Genomic DNA, 22,668 nt, shown 5'->3' with positions numbered 1-22,668 from the left:
GCCAAATTAAAGGATAGAATTCGAAACCTCTGATTGATATGATGCCATTCACAACCCACCTGTACAAAGTGTACACTGTACAGTACATATCGACGAGATACTATATAAGCCTGTTTGAATCGAGTCAAAGTCATATCTCGAGTCATCACAACACTTGGCCTACCATATTTTCAGAATCCAAAAAGAGGACAAAAGGCCAAAAAACGGTACCCACCGGCACATTGTGTGTCGTTGACCTTTATTTCGTCTTCGCGCTGTGTAATCTCCTAAAAATCTCGTTTAAAGCAAAAAAGAGGACGACTATAGCGAAAAATAAGACATTTGCGCCTCCTCGAAGGAAAGTTTCCTTTTATTGAGAAAAGACGACTAATACTCCTAAAAGAAACATATGGCATAGTATCCCAAGCCAACACTAACGACTGTTTACATGTCGTTTCAGTAGCATATGGGTGGGGCGGGGCCTGCGATAAGTAACGTAGGCCCCGGGTAGGGTTTCGTAGCCTCGTTTGAGCGTCATTGTTTCAAAGCTCCGCCTGTATTCCGAACACGTTTTTAGTCTATGAGGACATATCAATTGAATAGTATATTCATATTGAAATAAACCCGAATATTTTCGACTGACACTCGTCAAGAGTAATCGTCAGCAACTAATAGAGAATTGGAAAGAACATTGTATATCAACAATCGCATCACAAATCATATCAGGACATATCAGAACCGTTAACTTTGTACTACGAGCACACATAATCAGAGCAGCAATATCCAGGACAACCAGTCCATCGACGACCAGTCCGATCGGCTGACAGTACAGACAGCACCGTAACTGCCGCACCCCAAACCCCCCAATTGGGGGGGGGCCGAGCTCGATGGGGGGCCCAAAATTATTTCGTGAATTAGCATAAATCATAGAGTATTTTTTGAAAATTTATGCAATTTTTTCAAAATTTTTTCGCGCTGCGCGCGAATTCACGTAGCCATTTATCTTTCTTATTGGGTATTGGGCCATTACCGCGCCACGACCCACCAAGACATACAATCAAGTTTTAGGCCATATAACATGCGACTCCAAGAAGTGTGCCAGAACGATTGGCAGCGAGAAAAGCTTGGCCGAAAAGGTCTATGCCCTTATGCAGATCAAAGACTTCGCTATATATACAAAATACATATAGGTTTAATTGTCCATAGGCGCCTAAATGACTGGCGCCGAATGTTCCTGTCTTTGCAATCTGAACCTCACAAGACAAATACCATCCCGCTGGGAAAAATTTTATGCCAGTGAAGAAATACCAGTGTTGGGATCAAGTCACTACCTTCGAGTCACGAGTCATTTCGAGTCATTGCACATTTTGACTCGAGTCAAGTCAAGTCAATCGATTTTCAAAGGTGACTCGAGTCAAGTCAAGTCACTCGATTTTTGAAGGTGACTCGAGTCAAGTCGAGTCAAGTCAAGTCAAGTCACGAGTCAAGTCACAATTCAAGTCAAGTTGCCTTTTTCAAGTATGGGGCATGATAAGGTCATTGCATTTTGCTAGCTGTCTGAGATACAGATTGGGTGGTCATTGATTTTGAACCGATGAACGAATATAGAGTTGAATATACACGTAAGAAAGCGCCGTATCGCTCACATATACGTAGAACTGCTTAACCACATATAGTTACAAGCCAAAATAGAGAATAGATGCGAATTGATAGGAAGCAATACATTACCAATTTGCAAATCGATATGATACAACTCGACTCTGCGCCAATGGTTGAGGACAATATAAACTATATTCGAATTCAATTTCAATAAAACAAGAAGTTTGGTTCAGGTAAAACATAGATTAATTACTTTACTACACTAGTTTACGACAACATAAGATGTAAGCTTCGACCACTTCGTTTGCGATCAATTTATTTGTGAGGCAATGGAGGCTCAGTAAAACGCACGATCATTAAATGATTGGTCGATCTCACGGTTACACCAGTGTGTCGATAACAATCCGAACATATGCAAGACTCAGTGATTATTATCGACATCGATTACTTGATGACTTGAAATTGACTCGTGAATTTTGGTCCGAGTCACGAGTCAATCCATATTTCTGATACGCCGAGTCAAGTCAAGTCAAGTCATTTTAGCAAAGTGACTCGAGTCAAGTCAAGTCATTCGAAAAAGGTGACTCGAGTCTGACTCGAGTCAAGTCATGACTCGAGTCATCCCAACACTGAGAAATACCAATTTGAAATCGTGTGCTTCTCTTAGTTTAGAAGCCTACGTTTGGGCGGTTCTATATTTTCTGATATAGCAGACTGGAAGTCACGAAATAACATCATGTAACGAAGTCATATCAACGGTTCCGCCCGCCCGAAGGTGTTTAATCATTATTTACGGGCCCTCTCGTTTTCAAGACACTTCACTCAGCTCTACCGGTAAATCTAATTACGTGAGTAGAGAAGACAATCAATTGATAGCATATCATATATGCAGTCGCCGATCTGATTTACCGATTTTATCATAAATTATCGAAAATTTTCGCGCTTCGCGCTGGCTCACAATACAGTACGGGTAATTTCGTGACAAACGCGAACAACGTGATGGGGGGGGGGCGTTTTATCACCCTATGGGAGCCCAAGACCCACGTTTTTGGGGGCCTGACGAGGTGCTGTTTTGTTCCTGCCAACGGGTATACGCCCGAAGATGTTTAATTATTATTGAGTGGTCCTACCTTTTCAAACACACCTCACTCAGCTCTACCGGCAAATCTGATTACGTGAGCAGACAGAAGATAAAAATTGATAACAATGTATGCAATTCCCGATCATACTGACCGATGAAATGATCAATACTAGAAATTTTGCGCGCTTCGCGCGCTTAGGCGACTAAATCTGATTCACTAAAGAAACTCCCAATGAAAATGATGAATAGTGGTAAACAGTGTATCGCCGGAGGGGGGTCTGGGGGCGAAGCCCCCCAGACGTTCGGTCTATAACACTATGGGGGCCCAAGACCAAAGTTTTTTGGGGGGCCTGACGAAGTGCTGTTACGGCCCTGAGTACAGATATCAGAAACGCTGATGAATCAGGTGCAAATGACGACAGAGTTCACGTTCTCCGTACATTCGACCGGTATACAAAAATAATATTGCTAGTATGCAATATCAAGCCTCGACTGACGAAGGTTAGACGTTCTACCGAATCATTTACTACAATTCCCGAGCAGCTGCGAAATTGTATCAAATTCCGTGAAGTTGACAATGTACGGAAAGGTGTCGATAAAAAGCTTCCTCAGTGAAATCTCTTTCAAATGAGGAAGGTGATGGTGCCGACGGTAATATGTTTGTAGGTTCAGAAGATCAGAACTAATTTGCAACGCATACATTTGTATGTTGTAAGATATTATAAAAGAAATAAGAAACGCAGCCGGAGAGTTACGCACATGGTAAAGGAGTTAGGCTGTTTTGATTCTGACGTAATCATGACAACCGCTTTGCGTAAACAACGTGCGTCTGACGCCTCGCTCAGCTGATTTTAAACGAGAGAAATTGACTGCCTCGCGGCAGGTGTATCTATTTTTAGAAGCGCGTCTTCATGTGATATAAGCTATGAGTAATTCCCTCTCAGGAGTTATTCGGTTGCTTCGATACTGCGCTTATTTGCTTCATTTCTGCGCCTGTTTTCGGTTTCTGATCACATTGAAGATATATCGTCGTACCAGAGCAAAGTGGCGATACGTTGCCAAGTTCAAAATAGTCTACAAGAAGATGGTCTAACATTAATATTTACATAAAACAGCCAAGAGCATAGCGAGTTTTAACCGAATAACCGTTAGTCAGGTAATGCAGTACATAAATCAGGTGACAGGCAGAAAGAAGGTCGCATCCATCCAGGCATTGTTATTTTGGTTGAAATGGTCATATTTCTGAAGAATATGGAGGGTTTATGGGTCTGATAGTATGTGAACTGACGCCAGCTAACACAGAGTCAGAAATCAAGTTTATTATAGACTTGAATTGATGTATCCATTTTTCTATCTGCAGTGACACATTATGCCAGTATTCTTTCTATTGTAAGTCTATTGAAACGCACTATGTTTAGTCCCACTGATATCCGAGTGATTGTGCATCGGGCCAGAAATCTTCTAATAAAAGGCAAAAACACAAATGATGCATATGCCACGATGGAATTTGGCGGCGAAAAATACGCAACGAATGTGGTGGAAAAGTCCTTGTCGCCGTCATGGCATCAAGAATGCCAGTATCGACTTCCACAAGGCGGAGTCATACACAATGCTGCTGTAACCGTCACTGTTTATAACAAACATCATGGAAAACTTGGCCTTCAAATTGATGATTTCATAGGAATTGTTAAAATACCTCTTGGCACTTTGGATGTTACCTCAAGTAAAGAATATAGAAGGTATTGTGACTTATATATCAACTTACAGTAAAATCTTTTTAGTCGTTTTGGCATCTTCCTACCATTTCATCTTGTTTTGCGGTGTAAATTGAAATGATTGATAAGCAAATGATCGTTTGATTGCCTTCAATCACTTTTTTTCATTCAGGTGGTATGTTTTGGACCATAAGAACCCTAAGAAAGAAAAGAAGCAACGTGGTGAAGTCGAAGTTGGCATCAAGTTTATTTCTAAAGACAGGTTTGCTCAAATTTTTACCATTTTTTGTGTCTACTAAATTTCCTTCAAAATCTTTGTTCATATACAAGAAGTACCTCACCCAAGTTGTTTTGTTTTTCGCGGCTTCTTACATTACTGTATTGCTAGAAATATTCCATTACTTTCTAACTTTATCAACATTGACCATGGAATGGTATTTTATATTCTATGGACGGCGGCTATGACATCTCTTTGTACGAAAAGGAAAATTTCTCTCTACTTTATATATCATTTCTGTAGGTATCAAGAAATCTAAAATCTGAAGCAGTAAATCAGTTGTCATTTATTTCTATAATAGCATAGCCTACTCGTTGTACGCAAATAGGTCGTCTACTTTCCTCACTCGAAGAATTTCTTCTCAAAGAATTTTTATGAAACAGATTAGGTCATTAGGCCTATCTTATCTTCTTTTTCTTTTCTTCAGCATTTTTTTGGAATTACTAACAGCTTAGACACAGTGCTGGATCGCTTTTTTGGGTCGCAATAACCAGACAATATTATCATTGATTGTTAAGAATGCGGTAGAAAGGTACGAAATTACACATCCTTATCCCTATCACCATTTAGCCATTCTGCATTAGTCACAGATCGGCTTGCTCTCATTTTAGCAGTAGCTTGCATTGCACTTAGGTAGTGCAGACAGCCCCAATTGACCTATGTTCTAGGAGTGATTGATATGTGCTTTGATCACCTCTGCCATTACTCATACAAACTCCATTATTAAAGGCCTAATTTACTACCCGACAAAAGAAGCCCTAGCAACTTGCGGGCCATCAAAGGCAAACTAGGAAACAAATGGAGGAGAAAATCTGAAGATGAAGACTCTGGCGTAGGTTGTGACAGCAACAGTTCCTCAATGAAGCGTGGTTAGTTGTAAACTCTTCCTATTTCATCTTCGGCTAGACTATTCCACTATGCTTATTTTGTGTTCATCTAGTTATCATTTATGTGTAATTGGGAATAGGTCTACTGTGTGGGTGTTTAAGATTTAAGAATTTGTCAATAGTTGGAAATCAGTTTTGAACAGAAATATTACCACATATTCCAATTTATGACGTCTTCTGTTTGTACAGGTCTCTCATTGGCAGATCTTCACAGGACACCGTCGAGTGCCAGTGACAGCGGACCTAAGAAACGATTATCTATTATTGAAGCAGGGTCAGCGGCTTCTGCAAGAGGATTGGTGAAGTGAGATAAACTTTCCTGGACAAATTCAACAAACTTGATTGAAAATTTAGAAATTTTATTTTTTCTATTGATTGTTGATGTTGTCTTGTTGAATGGTCATGTTGCAATCATGCGTGAGAATTTCTAATTGTGATTGCGGTCGTAGAAAGTCCCAGTCTGCTGATTCGTGAGTCGTTTTCTTTGTTATGAAATTTCGTAACCCTGGGGCAGTTTTCAACATTTCATCTAATTAGACGTTGCAATGCTCGACAGGCTGTCCAATAAGATTGGTCTCGGCGGCCACAAAACAAAAGCGTCAAGCGTGGAAGTTTTGCACAATCCGGACCTTCAAAAAATTCCAAACTCTTCAAATTTGCGAAGATCTGGTTCTAGCGGAAGTAAGATTATTAATGTTATATGTTCAGTGACATATGTAGTCAAATAGAAGATGGGTTGTTTCATTTTCAATGTCGGTCATGTTTGCTATGACTACAGTACTGGAAATTAAGTGCGGCAACAAAAATTTGTGTTCATTTTTCTCATTATGTTCCGTTCATTCATTGGTTAATGTTTCTAGACTTGGTTTTGATCTGTCATTGAATGGAGTGTAAGTTTGTGGTTTTCAGCTGGATTACACTCATGGGTTCATCCAGTGTATAGGCCTACTCTGTGTAATTCTAGTTTTCAATCAATTGTTAGGCTGCATGACTTGCAGTAAATCTATCAAGGTGTGATTATTTCCTTGTAAGATATATGGATTTTTTGTACTGCGCTGTTCAAAATCGATATTCTTTCGGGTTGAATAGGCATCATCGTATCGTAGTCAATAGACCGGAGATGCACCAGACAGTCGATCGTTATTCCCAGGAATTTTTGTTTTGCATTTGGAAATTATTCAATTTCTAAAATTGGCAGTGCAATGATGTGTGTTCTGTCTACAATCATTTCCGCTCTGTTATATTGATAGTTGTGCCGTTATCGTGTACGCGAATTAGTGTTTTAAATGTGCATTTTTATGTCACTGATATCACTGGTATATATCACTGACATGGTAACTAAATGTGAAAGTCTTTCGTAGCATTATTAGTCAATTGATAATAGACGATATTCCAGAATTTTACATATCAACTTCCCAGTATGTCAAAAACATAAAAGTTAGGTTCAAGATATTACTTATGTCATCAAACATTAAAAATTGCTGGGATTACAACAAAGTTTACGGAGAGAAATTTTTCTCATTTCATGACCAAAATTCTGTGTTCAGTTGGAAATGGGTATTTATCCTCCTCCATTGTTAGTTTATAGCCCTTTCATGGACAATTGAAGTATGTCACAGCTAGTTCTTTTAAATAGGCCTTATTTAACTTGAGTTGCCATATGTAGGCCTACTAATATTTATTGGAACGCTCCAAACCTATTAGGCTATAATGAATAACTTGCTTGGAATGCATGAATTTACTACCAATAGGCCTATGCCTGTGACTAAATTCCTGAATTATTATTTATTCATATTTTGCTTGACGTGAAAGCAGTGTTTCGTTTGCCTGGCATCCATTTTTTTGCATGACTGGTGTTATAGGTTTTCTTACTGCCAAAAAGCAACATGTGAGGAATAGATCCATGCCAGACACTTCACTGCTGACACTGACCGAACGTGGCTCACCAAGAAACTCTATCTGCATTAATGGCCCCCATGTTTATGTGTCAGGTGGGAATGTGCAGCTACATGCATGCCATGGGTGAATGGATTGTTTTTGCTTGTTTTAACAAAATCCACTTCTGTTACTTAATCCTGTTCAGCATGTTTCTTCCGCTATTACCACAATCCCCCTTGCTTCAAATGAATGGAACTTGATAGAGCATGAATAAATAGTCATGATTTTGATACTGGAGTATGTTATTTGTGAATGTGTGTTCGCTCAAACAATTCACCAGTTTGCTTGTGCATGTTTTTAACTTGGCTCATTATATAGGGAAGATAGATTATGCAAGTAGCATGGTTTGAGGTAAATTAAAAATGATGATTGGGTGACCAAAAGTTTTTGTGAATCATCCCAGTGATTAGATTGATATATTTTCGCTTCTTGATTGAGACGTAATTGATGCTTTAGCTACGCACTGTTTTGATTTTCACAGCTTAGGTACGTTGTTGTGATTGAAAGCTCTGATGCTTTGTTTTTTGTCTTTTCCATATTCTTAGTAATCTTGAGTAATTCTTTGTATGAATACCTCCATTTAAAGTAGCCTACCGGTACTCTGTTCACTTACTTGGCTATATATTCCCTTTTCAATATTTTATTGGGATTCTTTGCCCATGTCTTTGTCACAAACATCTTGGGCTATACAAAGAGATGCACTGCTGCTGTTTTTTGTAACACTCGGATTTCGTGAGATCTGTTGTAGTTATGGGTTCTCAACAGCTTTTCCAGCATTGAGCTTCGTTTCTGGTAATATATCTCAGACCTCTTTGTGTGAAGTCAAGTGTGAACATCACAAGTCTGTACTATATCAGGTTATTGGGGTAGATGAACTAATGATCATTGATGTTATTTCATATGCATGAAGCGTGATGTAGTACCTCACCTTTGATGCCTTTATCGCATTCATAAACAGAGCCTGAAGCCTGAATGTGATTTCTATATCTGGCGTAATGGATGGTTCTGAGTAGTATCCACCCGCCTCAGATACATTCTGCTTGTTCAATGAAAGCCGCTATTTTTGGCGTTCCCATTGGTGGTATGCATTATGCCGATAACCTTGCGTTGATTGCGTTATTTTTAGAATGTAGCTGGTCTGATTCTCACTAACTCCTGTGGGAGATTGAGATTCCCTGATGACAGACATTAACGAATGCACTTATTTCGTAGAACTGTGGTAGTTATTATTTAGTAGCATTCTTCAGCTGCCGTTATCGGCAGTTTTCCTATTTTTGTACAAAGGCCAACTACTGAAAACGTATTCGCCGACTTGCTGTTTCAATTTACGCCTCCCATATCTTTACAGGGCCTGATTCTGGTAACAACAGTTTGTCGGCCTCTGTTGAGAATGTGGATCAAGTCGAATCGAAGCCAAATGAAGCAGCGAACGACATGGAACAGCTACATGCATCGCAGTAAGTCAAATCATCAATTCTATTTCGAAATATTGAACGGTGTACGCCATGCTTGTGGAGCAAGCGTGGTCAAAGTAGTCGCCTGTTGCTGTGTACTTTGTAGTCTTCAATTCTATGTATGCAGAAATCGGACCAATCTCTTTATGATATTATGGAAACCCTAAAATTTTGTTGTTCAACTTTTGCTTTAGCTCACTCAAACCTAATAATAAAAAATTATTATTGATAAAAATTGTTAGCATTCCACGCAGACGTATTAGATTTGCCATACATTTGGATTGTTATCGGTCAGATATCAACGTGAAGGTTTCCAACGTGGCTTGTAAAAGACCCAGACTTATCACACACCTACAGAAGGAAAGGTATATCCCTGTGATTGAAGAAGTTTACACGACTGATTAAACTGATCCTGGATAGCTGTATGTGAATAGATAAATCCTTCTGAAATTTTCCTCTTGCTTAATCACAGTTTCCAAGTATAAGAACCAAAGGTTGTACTTAGTCCACAGAAACTATGAAATCGAATTATCATTTTGTAAAGCACTCCATTAATTGCTTTAAATACAAGCTATTCGAATGCATGTCAAGTTGATTTACTTCAAATACAAGTTGACCGTCTCGGGACATGTTACGCATTCGTTGTGTCATTCCATCAGTTTGATTTGCTGTTCGGCTTACGATGATTTTCCAAGCAATGTTGCAAGGCTTCGCACCTAAAACTTTGTTGATTTGTAATTCTGATATCTGAAACAGATTGTTTCAAGAGAACTTTGTTGCACATGTTAACGGTGAGCTCATGCAACTATGCATTCACTTGCGTACATTAACACCCAATTTGAGATCACGGTCATGTCAGAACATGAATAAGACTCAATATGGGTCATGTTACACCTAGCGAACACAGGTCAACTCATTCTTTGATTAATCATACTTTTTGAAAGAACGGCTTGTTTAATCTGGATGTCAACGGTTTGTTTTATCTGGATGTCATTGCCACTCTATTGACGTCAATGTGTTTTGTGGATGACGTACTAGTTTAATTTTGCATGCTGGGTACATGTCACTTATCAATAGTCTGGCCTTCATTTGCGTTATCATTAGTTGTCTGTAGGGTGCTGGTTTTGTTTACATGCTGCTACTACTTGTACAATCGGTTTAATCAAAGTACTTCTGTTGCTGTCCTGTTTCAAATTGAATCAGGGTATTGATAGATGTCTTCTGTTTCAGCGATGGCCAACGGAATGACTGTTGTAAATCTGAGTTCATGATGAGAAAATTCACTATCTCTTTAGCAGAGTCAGATGCTCAGGGTGATTGCTGACTTTTTGTAAAAGAAATCTGATATATTTCTTCCCCGGGCGGTTTTCTACGGCTAGGCAAAATCGTGTATCCATGGCTCATGATTACAAGTAAAAGAATCTATTCCCAGACCCTGTCAAAACTACTTCAAAAAATAACTGAAGTAAATTGTTTCTGAAAGTAGATTTGGTTGAGGGGTCGCATACCTTTAGCTGTGAATCACAGATGGCTTCATTCGAAATTGCAAGATTCATACCTCCTTGCTAGTGACGTGTGGTGTCTGTCTAATGGCACTACTCGTAGGTGCATTTAAAAAAATATATATATACTCAAGTTTAAGGTGATAGAGAAACATTTTCACACAGTTACCGCGATAAGCTCACTCAAAGAGGCGATGCAAACTTATCTCAAAACTGCAATATACTTTTCATAATCAAAAGAGTGAAAGTGAGTAATTTTACATGAAAAAACAGTAAAGTGGAAGTAGTCAGCAAACATAACCAGTCGATTAAGTAGTCCAAGTAGGCAAAACCCATTTGAGTACTCCGGAAATGTAGAAGTACACTTACTTAGTTCATGACGCCATCTTGAAGTTCTGTTTTCTTATCTTCAGCAACGATAACTTTTCAAACTCTAAGCCTCAATATTCCCCGGATGAAAAAAGGAAGCCATCGCCCTTATCAATTGTATACAAGCCGAAGAGCTATTACAGGCTCGACGTGAAAGAACTATGCAAGGTATTCGAGCGTCAGCGTCCGTGTCGAAGTAACAGAGTAACCTGTAGCGTGTGACTTACACAGGTGTCTCCCATTCCGGAAGATCCGACCGTCACATTCCAGCACATGAGCAAAGATGAATTATTGACACTGTGTGTCAAGCAGCATCGCGTGTTGGCGAGCAAGAACGAGCAGATAAAGTATGTATGCCGTTGCGCGCAGAATTTAGTGGGATCTTGGATGATATTGTGGATGGTTGTCAGACCTTTGAGTTTGCGACACAATGCAAAACGATAGTTGAGCATAGGACAATTTAGCGTCCGATGCTCGAGCATGTGACTTTATTTACACCAAAACTAGCCCAACCCTAAATATAACCCTGACTTCAAATCACATGCAGAAGTGTCGCATGCTATTATGTCACATATTTATATGTCCACTGTCGCACAGATATAGTCTTTTAAGAATAGCGATTGTAATTTTGCCAGTGAAATCTACATAGGTCATGTCAAAATGTATCAAAATTGTATCATATTTAACACGAAAATTAGGTTTCATCAAGCTTTCATTTAGACTTTTGGGTTTCTATCCCAAAGAAATGATAATAATACAGCTAACCAATTCGTGCACGAAGTGAGTATAGTGCAGTGCAGGCTGCAAACATGTCAAATTTATGGCCTGCGACGCGATGCTGAATAAATGGAAAAATGCTGGTGTTATCTGGCAGATTTCCGTAAAAAGTTGTTTAACTTCTAAGTAAATAATCCTTCGAAACCGCAAATGTCAAGCATGTTGATATGCTACATTTTAACCTTTCGGCGGCAATATTGCCTTTACATTCCAGTGGCTGTTAGCAACAAGTCTTTGACATCGATACCAAATTCCAAGAACGGCGGAGTTGCAAAAGAAGAGTTGACCTATGGCTATAGTTAAACCGTTGTGTGCAAGTTAAAGTGCTTTAAGAATAGAAAACAAATATCTGTGATTGCACTGCCATATCACGTCCGACTCGATAGGTCTCAGCCTTACAAAGCCATTCGCTCTAATTCTATCCACCAAAAGTGCGCGGTAAGCGTAAGTCATATGTGGTAATCATAATTTCTCCTACTTTCTGTAGTGTGGAGAGTTGGCGTATCCATAACCGTTTCTCGTGATTCAAAAGTCAAATACGTGGAAACCCCGGCTGTAGATATGTATTCCTCTCTAACGCATAGGGATTATGGAGTAGGGCTTATACCGCATCGCGACTAAACAATTAAGGAGCATAGTAATCTTATATCGCCGCGTCCTTCGAGTTGAGAGCCACTGTTTTAGTGGTTTAACAGCGTATTCAATCGGTTAAACGTATTATATCAATCAATTCCGTTGTTTTATTGTAAAGATGTTGCTATAGATACAGCGAATGTATTGATCTAGCGGTACATTTTGACATCATTTGACCAGTCCTGCCCGTAAGCGATCAAAATTTCTTCATCCGGCCTGCAGCTCATATTAAGTTTGACAGGCTTAGTGCAGAGTATTTACTTAAAGCCGCGTAATTGTACCTTGAAGTGTATTCATTGACCAAAAAGAACTGTCTCTGTTCAAATGCGGGCTCAAGCCGCGCGCTTGGCTGTTTAAGTGTCTATTCAGCGGGTGTATAACCTTTGAACTCTGCAAGTGGTGAAATTGTTTCCTTAAAATCTTAGAAATAACTGCTAGAAATATGAATTTGTTAAGTCATTTCGGAAAAATACGCATTTTGAGGTGCAATTTGTATTTCGGTTTTAGCGCGGCGTGGTCTGTTTATCTCGCATGCCACGAATAGGCTAAGGTAAGTTGAATTATTACCCTCCTAATCACGTGGTAACGCACTCGATCAGGGCGCGATTTTATCGCGACACTTTCACATTCCTTCGCGATATTTCTGCTATCCGGAATGGCCCTAGGCCTGCCGAAAGTTCGCGACACCAGATCGAAATCGACGACGCGTAGAATATCTGGAAGCTTCCGGCGCTCGTAAAACGCGCGTTGTTCTGTTTAGGGAATACGAAGATTACATCGACGAATTGCTTTTGAAAGTGATGGTGATGACGCCGCATATTTTGGACTGTTCTAAAAGCGCTGCCGCGAGGAAAACGCAATTTTAAATCATTCTTTTACGCTTTGTGTTCGTTTTTATTCGCAATTTTATGTGCCTATGAAATCTGCTTGGCAGCAGGTGATTTCACTTTTCATCTTATATATGGTCAATGGTCATATATGGTCCCCCGTCTGAACATTTCATATTTTTCTCTCTCGCTCTGTGATACTTCGAAGCTGTATGATGGTGGTAAACGCAGGCTTAGCTCCGACATTATAGTATAGTTAGTAGACGTCCAGTGAGAAATAGCACGTCTAAACTTCCTCTTAACTCTGTTAGCATTACGATAACTTCCGAATTAAATTTCGAACCCAATGCACACCAAAATAGTATCGGTAAGCAACCCTGTACTCCCAATACCTTCAAGTATTCTGTTGAGCTGGTTATTCCGGTTATTTATTCCAGTGTTCATTGATTTCTGCCGAAATAATGTCCCTGTGTGATCATAACTTCTTTAGACCCGTCGTAAGCTGCTTGTTTTTGCCACCGGACGGTTTACAAACACTTGGTCTTTGCGATCGTAATGTATTTTAGCGTCTTGGTACATTTTTGTTGTTAGCGACACGGTGCTTTTTTACCTATTCCTAAATGTCCTGCAACGTCATAGCGTTTCCCTCTTGTGCCGGTGTGTTGACGGCTGTCTTTGAATGTTTTTCGCTTGATTTTACTGCCGAATTTCCGAGTCTAACATTTCTTATTATGGTCCCGAAACTGTTGTGTTGTTGGAAATTACTATCTGTCGCAGCTAGTCACACGCAATTTTTGAGCCGTCTACGTTGAATAGTTTTCAATTGAATAAAATCGATCTTGAAGGGCCGTGTTGTTATTCGAGGTTGCTGTGTCCATTCGACGGAGTATAAGCAGGGGTGGCCACTGGCCAGTACCGAGGTATACTAATACTTTTTCGGAGTATTGAAATAGTTTTACCTACTCGTACTGCTTGCTCAAGTAGTTACTACTACTTGGACAGTTTTTTAGGCGAAACTACTCTCCCTCTTTGCACATTGGATTTTGTAGAGTAGACAGTAGTTTTGGGATACGTCTCCGCTTTGTTTACGAGAATGAGAATGTCTAGGGTTACCATACATCCACCTTTTTCGAGAAATTCTTAGCCTTAAATTCTACAAAAGTGGGGCAAAGACGTTAAATTTCGGCCTAAACGATAGATGACGGGTTACGCATGAGTCAAATATGAAGTGGGTAATGTGGGAATCGAGATAAAGTGGTGACCTCTTTTTTAGTCAACACAACAAGATTTCCAGTAAATATATCAAAATCAGCTGATTTTATTTCGGTAAACTAACCTTTATGATTTGATAAGCGTAAAGCGTCCTCCTTTCCGATTCCAAAATATGGTAACCCTAGTCATAACGACTAGGCAAAATATAATCAGGTGAAATAGCCGCTACCGTATCATGGTATCTGGATATGTTTTCGAAATTTGCAATAATTTGCAGTGGCGTTAGTCGTGAGGATGCACCCTGCAATTACGAAACTAGCCACCTTCTCTCTACTTTTTGAATCTACTTTAGTCTACTTTCGTATCTTCATTTTCTGCTTTCACTTGAAATAGTTTTGAGGTTTCTTAGGAATCGCTTCTTCTACTTGTATTTTTAAGTAGAAATTTACTGCGGCACTTCCATACTTTGACCACCTCTGGATTTAAAGATTATTTATTTACTACTCGGTAGAGTGAAGAACTGCGTACCTGCAGTTGTAAGTGTTTAGTAAGGAGATAATAACCGTCCCTTTATACTGGCGGACAGGTCAGCCAGCTAACGGTACTTGGCGTATTCGCATATTGGCTCGCTAGCAAAACCCTACGGCGCAAACAGTGGACTGGAATCTCGGAGATGTCATGGACTTCTATTTAAAAAATTTAGCATTCATTTTTTTTAAAGTGAATGCCTTTGTGAAAGGGGAAAGATAAAACGCGCGCCACAAACCTTTTGGTATGCCCGACACCTATCGGCGACCTGACCTGTGACCCCATTTCTGCTGCCTTTTGATCATTAGTGTCACACGCTAGTCCAGTAGTTACCAAAGTGGGCGCCAGCGCCCCCTGTGGGGTTCACATGCGTGAAGGGGCGCTGGCCATGAAATAGGCGACGGGGGAGGGGTGCTGGCTATAAAAGTGGGCTGAAGGGGGTCGATGTTGGTTTAGAAGGCAACTGTTGCGTAGTATTGAAACGATTGATAAATAAAGCTGTTAAATACGCAGTAAAATGCAAAATCGAGTTAGTCAGGGCAATTTAGGGTCGACCGTCTGTACCGGAAAAGTCCATGACTACTTGACAATGTCGATCCTGCCTATCAATGGACTAATTTGGTAATCAGCAGAATCCCTAGAAAGCGTGGTTCATTGTGTGCTGTGAGAACTACGAAGTATTTGAGCGGTTATTGCTCACTGCAAGGTGTGATGACTTTTTAATAGAAACTGTCTTGCGTGATTTTAATCTCCAACAGTTCTGGGTATTCCTCAGCAGTGCTGCGAACGTGGTCTTCGACACGGCGTTCTGGTCGCGAGAAAATATATCGCTTCTACTTGACGGGCATATTTTCCCAAATGTACGAGTAGAATATATCCATTCCTGGTAATCATGAAACCTGATAAAGGTAAAAATGGTACTGTCCGGACTCGGTGATAAGCCCGTGATATTTCACCGAAATTTTGCGACACGTGAACTGTCCCAATTCTCAAGCTTGCATGAGCTTCCAGCTGGAATACCTGATTTTGATGGATAAACATTAATCAATCATCTCCGAAAACAGCGCCCGGATATGGGAATTTGATTTCAGCATATATTCCAATTAAAAAACCTTACCGAAAAATCAATCCATTTTGTAAAGTTTCCGAGCATAAAATGATTGAGGGGCTGATTACATTGTAGGCTAGTATAGGACACATTCGAGTTCAACCCTAAGTTCAATGTGTCCAATCAATCGTTCTGGATACACAATTAAATCAAATAGAATACTCTCACTGGAGTCGGTTTGACTTTTTCTTTGTTGCCCTTCCCCGCTTATATTTGATAGACCGTGTTTTCAGTGCTGTGGCAAAGTTTCTGACTCATAGCAGAAACCGACTTGGCCGTACTGGACGCGGAGACTGGAGATTTTAGAATGAGATTATTCTTATAAAAACTCAAACCCAATATCATGCGGTTGATGATAATAATACATCCGCTCCATCCGTCTTGTTATTAGCTGTAATAAATGCAGAAAATCTGTTCGTTCATAATTTTTTGATGAGGGGTCGGGGGTCGCTGGCACTTTATTCGTTGTCCAGGGGGGCGGTAGCTCAAAAAAGTCTGTAAAACACTGCGCTAGTCAGTTACTTCCGTAGCAATTGCTATATGTTGCTATATAATCATAAAAAATCGGGTGGATGAATAACGTAAACACCCTCTATAAGTCTATGATATACGATACGTGGTCATGGTCATGTTAAAATGTAATTGTTGACAAATGCATATAAAGACGGCAGTGAGCGCCTATGATACCGTTGTTTCATTTCTCCTGTCAACAGTAAAAGGCTACTATTACCCTGCTGAAAATCGTCGCGAATTTGTCAACATCTATCTTTCATTGTATCGCAGTCTTGTGGTGTACTAAAATTATGAAAATTTTCGCAATAAATTGAATTGAATACGAACAGAAAATGAACAAGTTTAACATAGTCGATGGTCGTTATATAGTTTCGACGGGCGCGCTTTGCTACCTAATTTTGGCGCTTTCTAGAGATGGATAGCCTGATATCAGTAAAATAAAAGCGAAAGAGGATATAATCAAGATAAAAAACATATTACTCCGAAAACGCGAAACAGCGTGTAGGATGTTTGCGTTTGTTCTTGTTCGTTTAATATTGTCACCAGTTCAAATTTGTCGAGATCATGCTGTACTCAATCCACCACACTAGTCTCTACGTGCGTGACAAGAGTCTCGGCGTCCCTATCCAAATGGCTGTTGCGTTATCGAATTATTATGCATCTTGCTGGCGAGTGACCACCAATGATACGGATAATGGAGACGTGCAAAGAACGGGTCCGGAAATCTTCAAAATTCGTGGATATTAATCGCTTATCACGACGACAACTCAACCAATATTTCTTTTGGAATTTTTCACAAAGTGAACTATGTACAGACAGGCACTCGTACGGATTAACCATGATTTCAGCGGCTCTTCCATTTATTACATGTTGCGTAGCACGCGGCAATAACTTTGAAAGCCCAGCTGTTCTTTTCCTTCTCTCGGACACAGAAAACGAGAGAATTCTCGAGCGATGACGAGAGAACGCATGACAACGCTGGGCAGATCTGGAATGTTCTGCGAGTAAGTATATTACTATCGTGCGGGCGTTGAGGTCAGTTCGAACGGATGTGTAGCTAACGCATAGACGTGGTAAAAGCGACGCCGATATCCGCAGCTGCCAGCACACGATGAAGTCGCAAACTAAAATGGACTATTACGAAGTACTCGGAATTAGCAAGAATGTCACCGAAGACCAGGTCAAGAAAGCTTACAGAAAGCTAGCTTTGAAATACCATCCCGACAAGAACAAGTCACCCGATGCCGAAGAGAAATTCAAACAGATAGCCGAAGCGTACGAAGTATTAAGCGATGAAAAGAAACGCAGGTCTTATGACCTACATGGATTCGATGGTCTCAACGGAGGGGCATCGGAAAGCGGCGATTTTGGAGGCGGACACAATTACACTTTCACGCACAACGTTGACCCGCGAGCCACCTTTGAAGCCTTTTTTGGCGGATCAAATCCTTTTGCGAAATTCGACATGTTCATGGAAGGAGAAGACAGCGACGGTCCGTTCGGGCCTGATTTTAGACATTTCGGTGGAGGGAACACGAAAGTGTTCACCACCCACAATCGGTCCTCCCCGATGGGTTTCTCAAAAACACCGCAACAGGACAAAGCAATAATGCGTGAATTGAAGGTGTCTTTGGAAGATATTGCGAAGGGGTGTACCAAGAGAATAAAAATTACGAGGGACAAGCTCAACCCGGATGGAAGATCCACTCACCGAGAGGAGAAGATTTTATCGATCAACATAAAGAAAGGTTGGAAGGTAAAAAGATTTGGCACTCATTTATCCTAAACTTTGTTGTTAAACTTGTCGCTTTTGCTTGCAGGAAGGTACGAAAATTACGTTTCCAAAAGAAGGTGACGAAAGGCCTGGTGTGATACCCGCCGATATCGTATTCACTTTGAAAGATCAGCCACACTCGACATTCTCTCGAGACGGGAGCAATATAATCTACCACAAGTCCATAACGTTAAAAGAGGTATGTATCGATGACCGGAACGTGCTTGTTTCCCTATAACAACACTGTGCTTGCAGCATGAATAACAGTCATGGAAATATACTAATGTTTTCTTTGTTTCATTTGAAGGCGTTAACGGGCTGTGTATTGCGGATACCGACGCTGGACCCGGGCCGCACGGTTACCCTTCATTCTTCCGAAGTCATAAAGCCGGACTCGACGAAAGTTTTTGCTGACGAGGGACTGCCGTTTCCTAAACAGCCGCACAAGCGGGGGAACCTCATCGTGAAATATCTCATCAAATTTCCAGACTTAAGCTCGCGGCAGCGCACGACGCTAAAAGAAACGCTACCTTGATACTTACACTGAACATTTTTCTTCAATTACTTCGCGTCACTGATGATTTAATATACTATTTTTTGTGGTACTTGCGCAATAAAGTTCTTTATATTTTGATGTACGTAGTAAAGTGGTACAAGCGAACAGAAAATTACGTCTCTACATAGCGTGTCGGTTCACATACGCCTTACGTGGGGCGGTCAGTGCCACCAACGACATTTGAGCGGCCAAAATGAATTTAGGTTATAAATATAAAGGGAAGAAAATACGTTAACCATTCGCAGGCAGATAACATGACATCACGATGTTCATGCAGTCTGGTGAACATGCCTTGCCGTTGATCAACTCTGGCGAAGCTAGTGACATTGATATCAGCTGATTGTAGTGATATGACGCAAGATAGATTGCAGACTGCAGCAGCTGTTTCGCGGTAAGTCGCTCTGGCATTTGCGTATTGCCGCAAGATCCACTGGTAGGAAGGTAACTAACTGCCAGAACGGCGGAGGCTTATCGCTTTTCGCGAAGGCGTGTCGCCTTCCTTTATCGAAGTTGCTGGAACTTTACCGATGTTGTACGTCTCGCTCTCAATTCCAGTTCCTCAGCAGACTTCGTCATCCTCGTGCAGTGATTGTGCAATCCCTTCATAAAATGTCCACGTTTTTAAGAAACTTTAGTTGGGCTATGGCTATATATCGTAGGCCTTTGTTGAGCGAACCTATATTGCCACTTCAAAATCATTTCGATTATTGCTGTGATCCTGACGAAGAATGCCACCAGCTTCCAAAGAGGCATCTAAATTTAACTTCTGTAACAATTAAAACTGCCCGCGTTTAATCGTAACGCTATTCCGATAGCGCCTTCGCTATCAGGCGTTGTCGCATGTAGGGTTGCCTTTAAAACAAAAATCAATATAAAACAAACATGTTTAAAACGAGGCCCTAATTTAAAACATGTTTCTTATCGTTTTATTTGTTTTTTTCTAAAGCCATGACGTCACCAATATTAATTGTGACGTCATAGTGGATTCATATTGACAATTGAAAATATAGGGTAAATATAGCTCCTTTGAGGAAACATCTGTATTATTAATGTTGAACCGACTATTTTCACGGTTCCTACCATCCCATATCGATTTACGTCGGCTATATATCGGGTGGTAATTGTCCGCACGGTCATGTAACATGTTTTTGGAAAGTATTTACACAATTATGGGATAATTTTACAACTTAAAAAAACACATTTTTTTAATGGCGTTTGTTTAAAACATGTTTTATTTTTTAGACAAAGTGTTTTAAAACACCGTTTGTTTTAAATGCAACCCTAGTCGCAGGCGTTCGATCATGCGACAACAAAACCGGATTCCGAATCGGTATTTTACTGCCATTTCACTTTCAGCGACTGATCCTAACTATAATCATGTTGACATTTACGACATCGATGTAGTTCGTAACGACGTTCGGAAAGACACACCGAGGGTGAAGGTGAGTAATCTTACGTGCCACGCTGCTGCGGGCGTACTTCCAATTTTCGTAATCAATACTCTAATACAGAGATCGGACGTATATGATGACTGTTAGAAGAGTTTGATTCGTTACTCACCATGGGTTTCCTAGTGAGATCGATTGTATTGTTCTTGGTGTTATTACGCAGTTCTTGTGCATTTTTATCGCCAGGTATGTCCGATTATCCGTATCTTCACATTTGTTAGTTCATGAGCTATATTTATTTGTGGGTAGCCTTTTCGCGTCAATTGTGAAGGGGGGAACAGTTAAAGAGTATCTGTTAACAATGACAGTAACATTGTGGTTGACTTTAAGTCTTAGACACTCCACACTGGATGCGCAAAATCGATTTAGTGTTGAAATGAGCGCAATTGATTCTGTGCGCAATCACTGTTTTAGAATGCACTCCGTACCAATGTGCAATTAGCTCGGAAAGGCGAGTTGATTGTTCCTACAAAGAAAACAACAGGGATGCGTGCCTTCAGCGAGGCTGTTGCTTTGACAACTCTATTTATGGGAATATCTGGTGCTTTTATCCTATTCCGATCACTGAAGGCAAGTCGTAGTATATATATTATAATCACTATTTCTGAGTGTACGCATTAAGTATTGCGTGGAGACAAACCTCGCCATATTGTATCTTGTCTGGCGTAATGATTGTATTTAAAATTCATACATTAATGATATCTGAGTTAATTGGTATCCTCAATTTTTATGCATCAATGTAGGAAGATGTCCGCATCCGGAGTGTCAAGTTTTACCTAACGATAGGGAAGCCTGCTTCGAGAGTACTTTTCCGGTCTCCAAGCAAATTTGTGAAATATACGGCTGTTGCTATGAAGATACCGAATCTGTTACTCCATGTTTCCGAAGGAAAGGTAAAGGTCAATGGTTAATACGGAATTCCTCCACCCTTGGCATCATTTTTCCATTAAATTATAAATTTGGTTCTGCCACACATACAGCGGTCCCTTGGCGGCTATAGTTCACCCAAGTCGGGCGATGTAATTCGCGGTAAATGGTGCCAAATTTTGGTCACCATGAACCGCGCAGTGATTTTTCCCACCGAAATACCGCCCGATCGCAGATGCCACCCCCATAATGGTCATGTAGTACACCTCCCACAGTTCCCTGTTGTTGCGTACCTGTTTAGTGCTTTAATGCCGATGCTTATGTAGCCATATTTAGGGTAATATTATTCATTAATATGTAATCGCAAACGTCATCATAAATAACATCGTGACGGTACAAACATCGTTGACGTCATCATATTAGAAGCAATGACCTATATAGCAGTGTTTGGAATACAGAAATCGAACGTTCGCGGCCATATTGGATTGTACGTTATGGATATATTCAGAGCTTTAACGGTCGCCGGACTTGACTATAGGTATCGTTAATATATGCTCTATTTTTGTGCACTGCGGTTTTGGGCGAGGAAGTATTCCATATTTAGAATATTTATCAATACAAAACATCACAAGTTTGCGATAAAATGAAAAGACGGGAAGGTGTCAAACGACTTCGAGTAGTATTGTGAATCAGACCCGACCTTGCCCACCACTCTTCCACTTCCCTGCAAAACCCATGTACGCCGCTAAAAATTCACCCAGTCTCCGGTCGTTATTGGCGTGGAGACTATTGATAGCAAAGCTGGCTGGATACGGTTGTTAATTATCGTCCTAAATCGCTATCGTGTTTGCAGTCGATGTGATCGGCTACAGTGGCTTCTCTCACAAGCGGAATTATCAAACGTACATGAGCTGCAGAAGCGTCGATCCGTTCAACCGGCGACAGTGCGGGCCCAATGACGTAGATCAGTAAGAACGTTAAGCAACCCTCGAAATTCTCGCGGTATACTACTTGAAGCGCGATTTAAATCTTTCAGGGAACAGTGTACGAGATTCCGATGCTGTTGGGTGAAGATTGGGCTCGCCAAACCGCGGTGCTTCTACCCGAAGCCGTTTCCGCGGTATTTGCTGTCCTGACGGTCCATTTCCTGTGCTGACGTGGATCGTGATTTATGGAAGTAAAACGTGCCACATTAAAGCAGACAGCCGTTCAATATCCTCCTATCTGTTCGCTATATTGCATTGTGTCTTGATTATTTATCGCATCGCATTTGCGTGTCATGAGCGAATGAAAATATAAATGCCTATACGATTGTTACGCATATTATTGCGGGTACTACTCCTATATCCCATTTGTGGAGTAAGACATCGAAGTTGTTACGGATTGCTAATATACTCTCCCCGAGGACGCATCGAGAAAGAACCGCTTTACCGTGTCGAATAGAAGCATTATGTTGTCGTCCAGGACATGACGTATTTTCGTGAGTGTGACGCAACTAATAGCGAAGATGTATTAGCCCTACATCTCACGAATCGTTTCACAATAAACGCTGCTCAAATGCGCAAATATTCAGTCCTCGTTTTTATAGTTCGTTATTCAATGGCTTAAGTGATATGATATTGCT

At 40.6% G+C, this 22,668-nt stretch overlaps 3 protein-coding genes across 6 annotated transcripts; all 3 read left to right on the top strand.

Moving 5' to 3' along the window:
- The first annotated feature begins 3,640 nt into the window (after positions 1–3,640).
- LOC145453874 (rab11 family-interacting protein 2-like) lies at positions 3,641–13,882 on the top strand. Of its 2 annotated transcripts, XM_080331841.1 has the most exons (10): positions 3,641–4,398; positions 4,547–4,636; positions 5,381–5,520; positions 5,728–5,842; positions 6,095–6,219; positions 7,401–7,529; positions 8,825–8,933; positions 10,846–10,969; positions 11,033–11,148; positions 12,972–13,882. In XM_080331841.1, the coding sequence occupies exons 1-10, from the start codon at positions 4,070–4,072 to the stop codon at positions 13,075–13,077; spliced, it is 1,383 nt and encodes a 460-aa protein (XP_080187967.1). In that variant the 5' UTR covers positions 3,641–4,069; the 3' UTR covers positions 13,078–13,882. The 2 variants fall into 2 exon arrangements, with proteins under 2 accessions (XP_080187967.1, XP_080187968.1); XM_080331842.1 differs by lacking the exon at positions 7,401–7,529 and having other exon boundaries at positions 3,650–4,398.
- Positions 13,883–17,425: 3,543 nt separating this feature from the next.
- LOC145453875 (dnaJ homolog subfamily B member 5-like) lies at positions 17,426–18,807 on the top strand. Its single transcript, XM_080331843.1, has 3 exons — positions 17,426–18,155; positions 18,220–18,372; positions 18,481–18,807. The coding sequence occupies exons 1-3, from the start codon at positions 17,511–17,513 to the stop codon at positions 18,706–18,708; spliced, it is 1,026 nt and encodes a 341-aa protein (XP_080187969.1). The 5' UTR covers positions 17,426–17,510; the 3' UTR covers positions 18,709–18,807.
- Positions 18,808–18,952: 145 nt separating this feature from the next.
- On the top strand, positions 18,953–22,357 carry LOC145453877 (uncharacterized). Of its 3 annotated transcripts, none has more exons than XR_013919958.1 (5): positions 18,953–20,171; positions 20,592–20,747; positions 20,921–21,070; positions 21,898–22,012; positions 22,081–22,105. XR_013919958.1 is itself a non-coding variant. In XM_080331845.1 (5 exons), the coding sequence occupies exons 1-5, from the start codon at positions 20,291–20,293 to the stop codon at positions 22,178–22,180; spliced, it is 594 nt and encodes a 197-aa protein (XP_080187971.1). In that variant the 5' UTR covers positions 20,179–20,290; the 3' UTR covers positions 22,181–22,357. The 3 variants fall into 3 exon arrangements, 2 of the variants coding, with proteins under 2 accessions (XP_080187971.1, XP_080187972.1); XM_080331845.1 differs by lacking the exon at positions 18,953–20,171 and adding an exon at positions 20,179–20,363 and having other exon boundaries at positions 22,081–22,357; XM_080331846.1 differs by lacking the exon at positions 18,953–20,171 and adding an exon at positions 20,179–20,363 and having other exon boundaries at positions 20,592–20,751; positions 20,925–21,070; positions 22,081–22,357.
- Positions 22,358–22,668: the final 311 nt, after the last annotated feature.

This window comes from Botryllus schlosseri, chromosome 13 (assembly GCF_051294905.1).
Source record: "Botryllus schlosseri isolate E-star chromosome 13, Bs_hap1, whole genome shotgun sequence".
Classification (NCBI taxonomy): Eukaryota; Metazoa; Chordata; class Ascidiacea; order Stolidobranchia; family Styelidae; genus Botryllus; species Botryllus schlosseri.
Note: the sequence above shows the minus strand (reverse complement) of the source record. Positions and strands in the feature narration are given on the sequence as shown.

Coding starts and splice junctions, on each gene's coding strand:
- LOC145453874 (XM_080331841.1), top strand. CDS start 4,070: ATGTTTAGTCCCACTGATATCCGAGTGATTGTGCATCGGGCCAGAAAT. Junction 5,843..6,094: donor TCTGCAAGAGGATTGGTGAA/GTGAGATAAACT, acceptor AATGCTCGACAG/GCTGTCCAATAAGATTGGTC. Junction 8,934..10,845: donor GAACAGCTACATGCATCGCA/GTAAGTCAAATC, acceptor TCTTATCTTCAG/CAACGATAACTTTTCAAACT.
- LOC145453875 (XM_080331843.1), top strand. CDS start 17,511: ATGAAGTCGCAAACTAAAATGGACTATTACGAAGTACTCGGAATTAGC. Junction 18,156..18,219: donor ACATAAAGAAAGGTTGGAAG/GTAAAAAGATTT, acceptor TTTTGCTTGCAG/GAAGGTACGAAAATTACGTT. Junction 18,373..18,480: donor AGTCCATAACGTTAAAAGAG/GTATGTATCGAT, acceptor TTTCATTTGAAG/GCGTTAACGGGCTGTGTATT.
- LOC145453877 (XM_080331845.1), top strand. CDS start 20,291: ATGGGTTTCCTAGTGAGATCGATTGTATTGTTCTTGGTGTTATTACGC. Junction 21,071..21,897: donor TCCATGTTTCCGAAGGAAAG/GTAAAGGTCAAT, acceptor TCGTGTTTGCAG/TCGATGTGATCGGCTACAGT. Junction 22,013..22,080: donor GGGCCCAATGACGTAGATCA/GTAAGAACGTTA, acceptor TAAATCTTTCAG/GGAACAGTGTACGAGATTCC.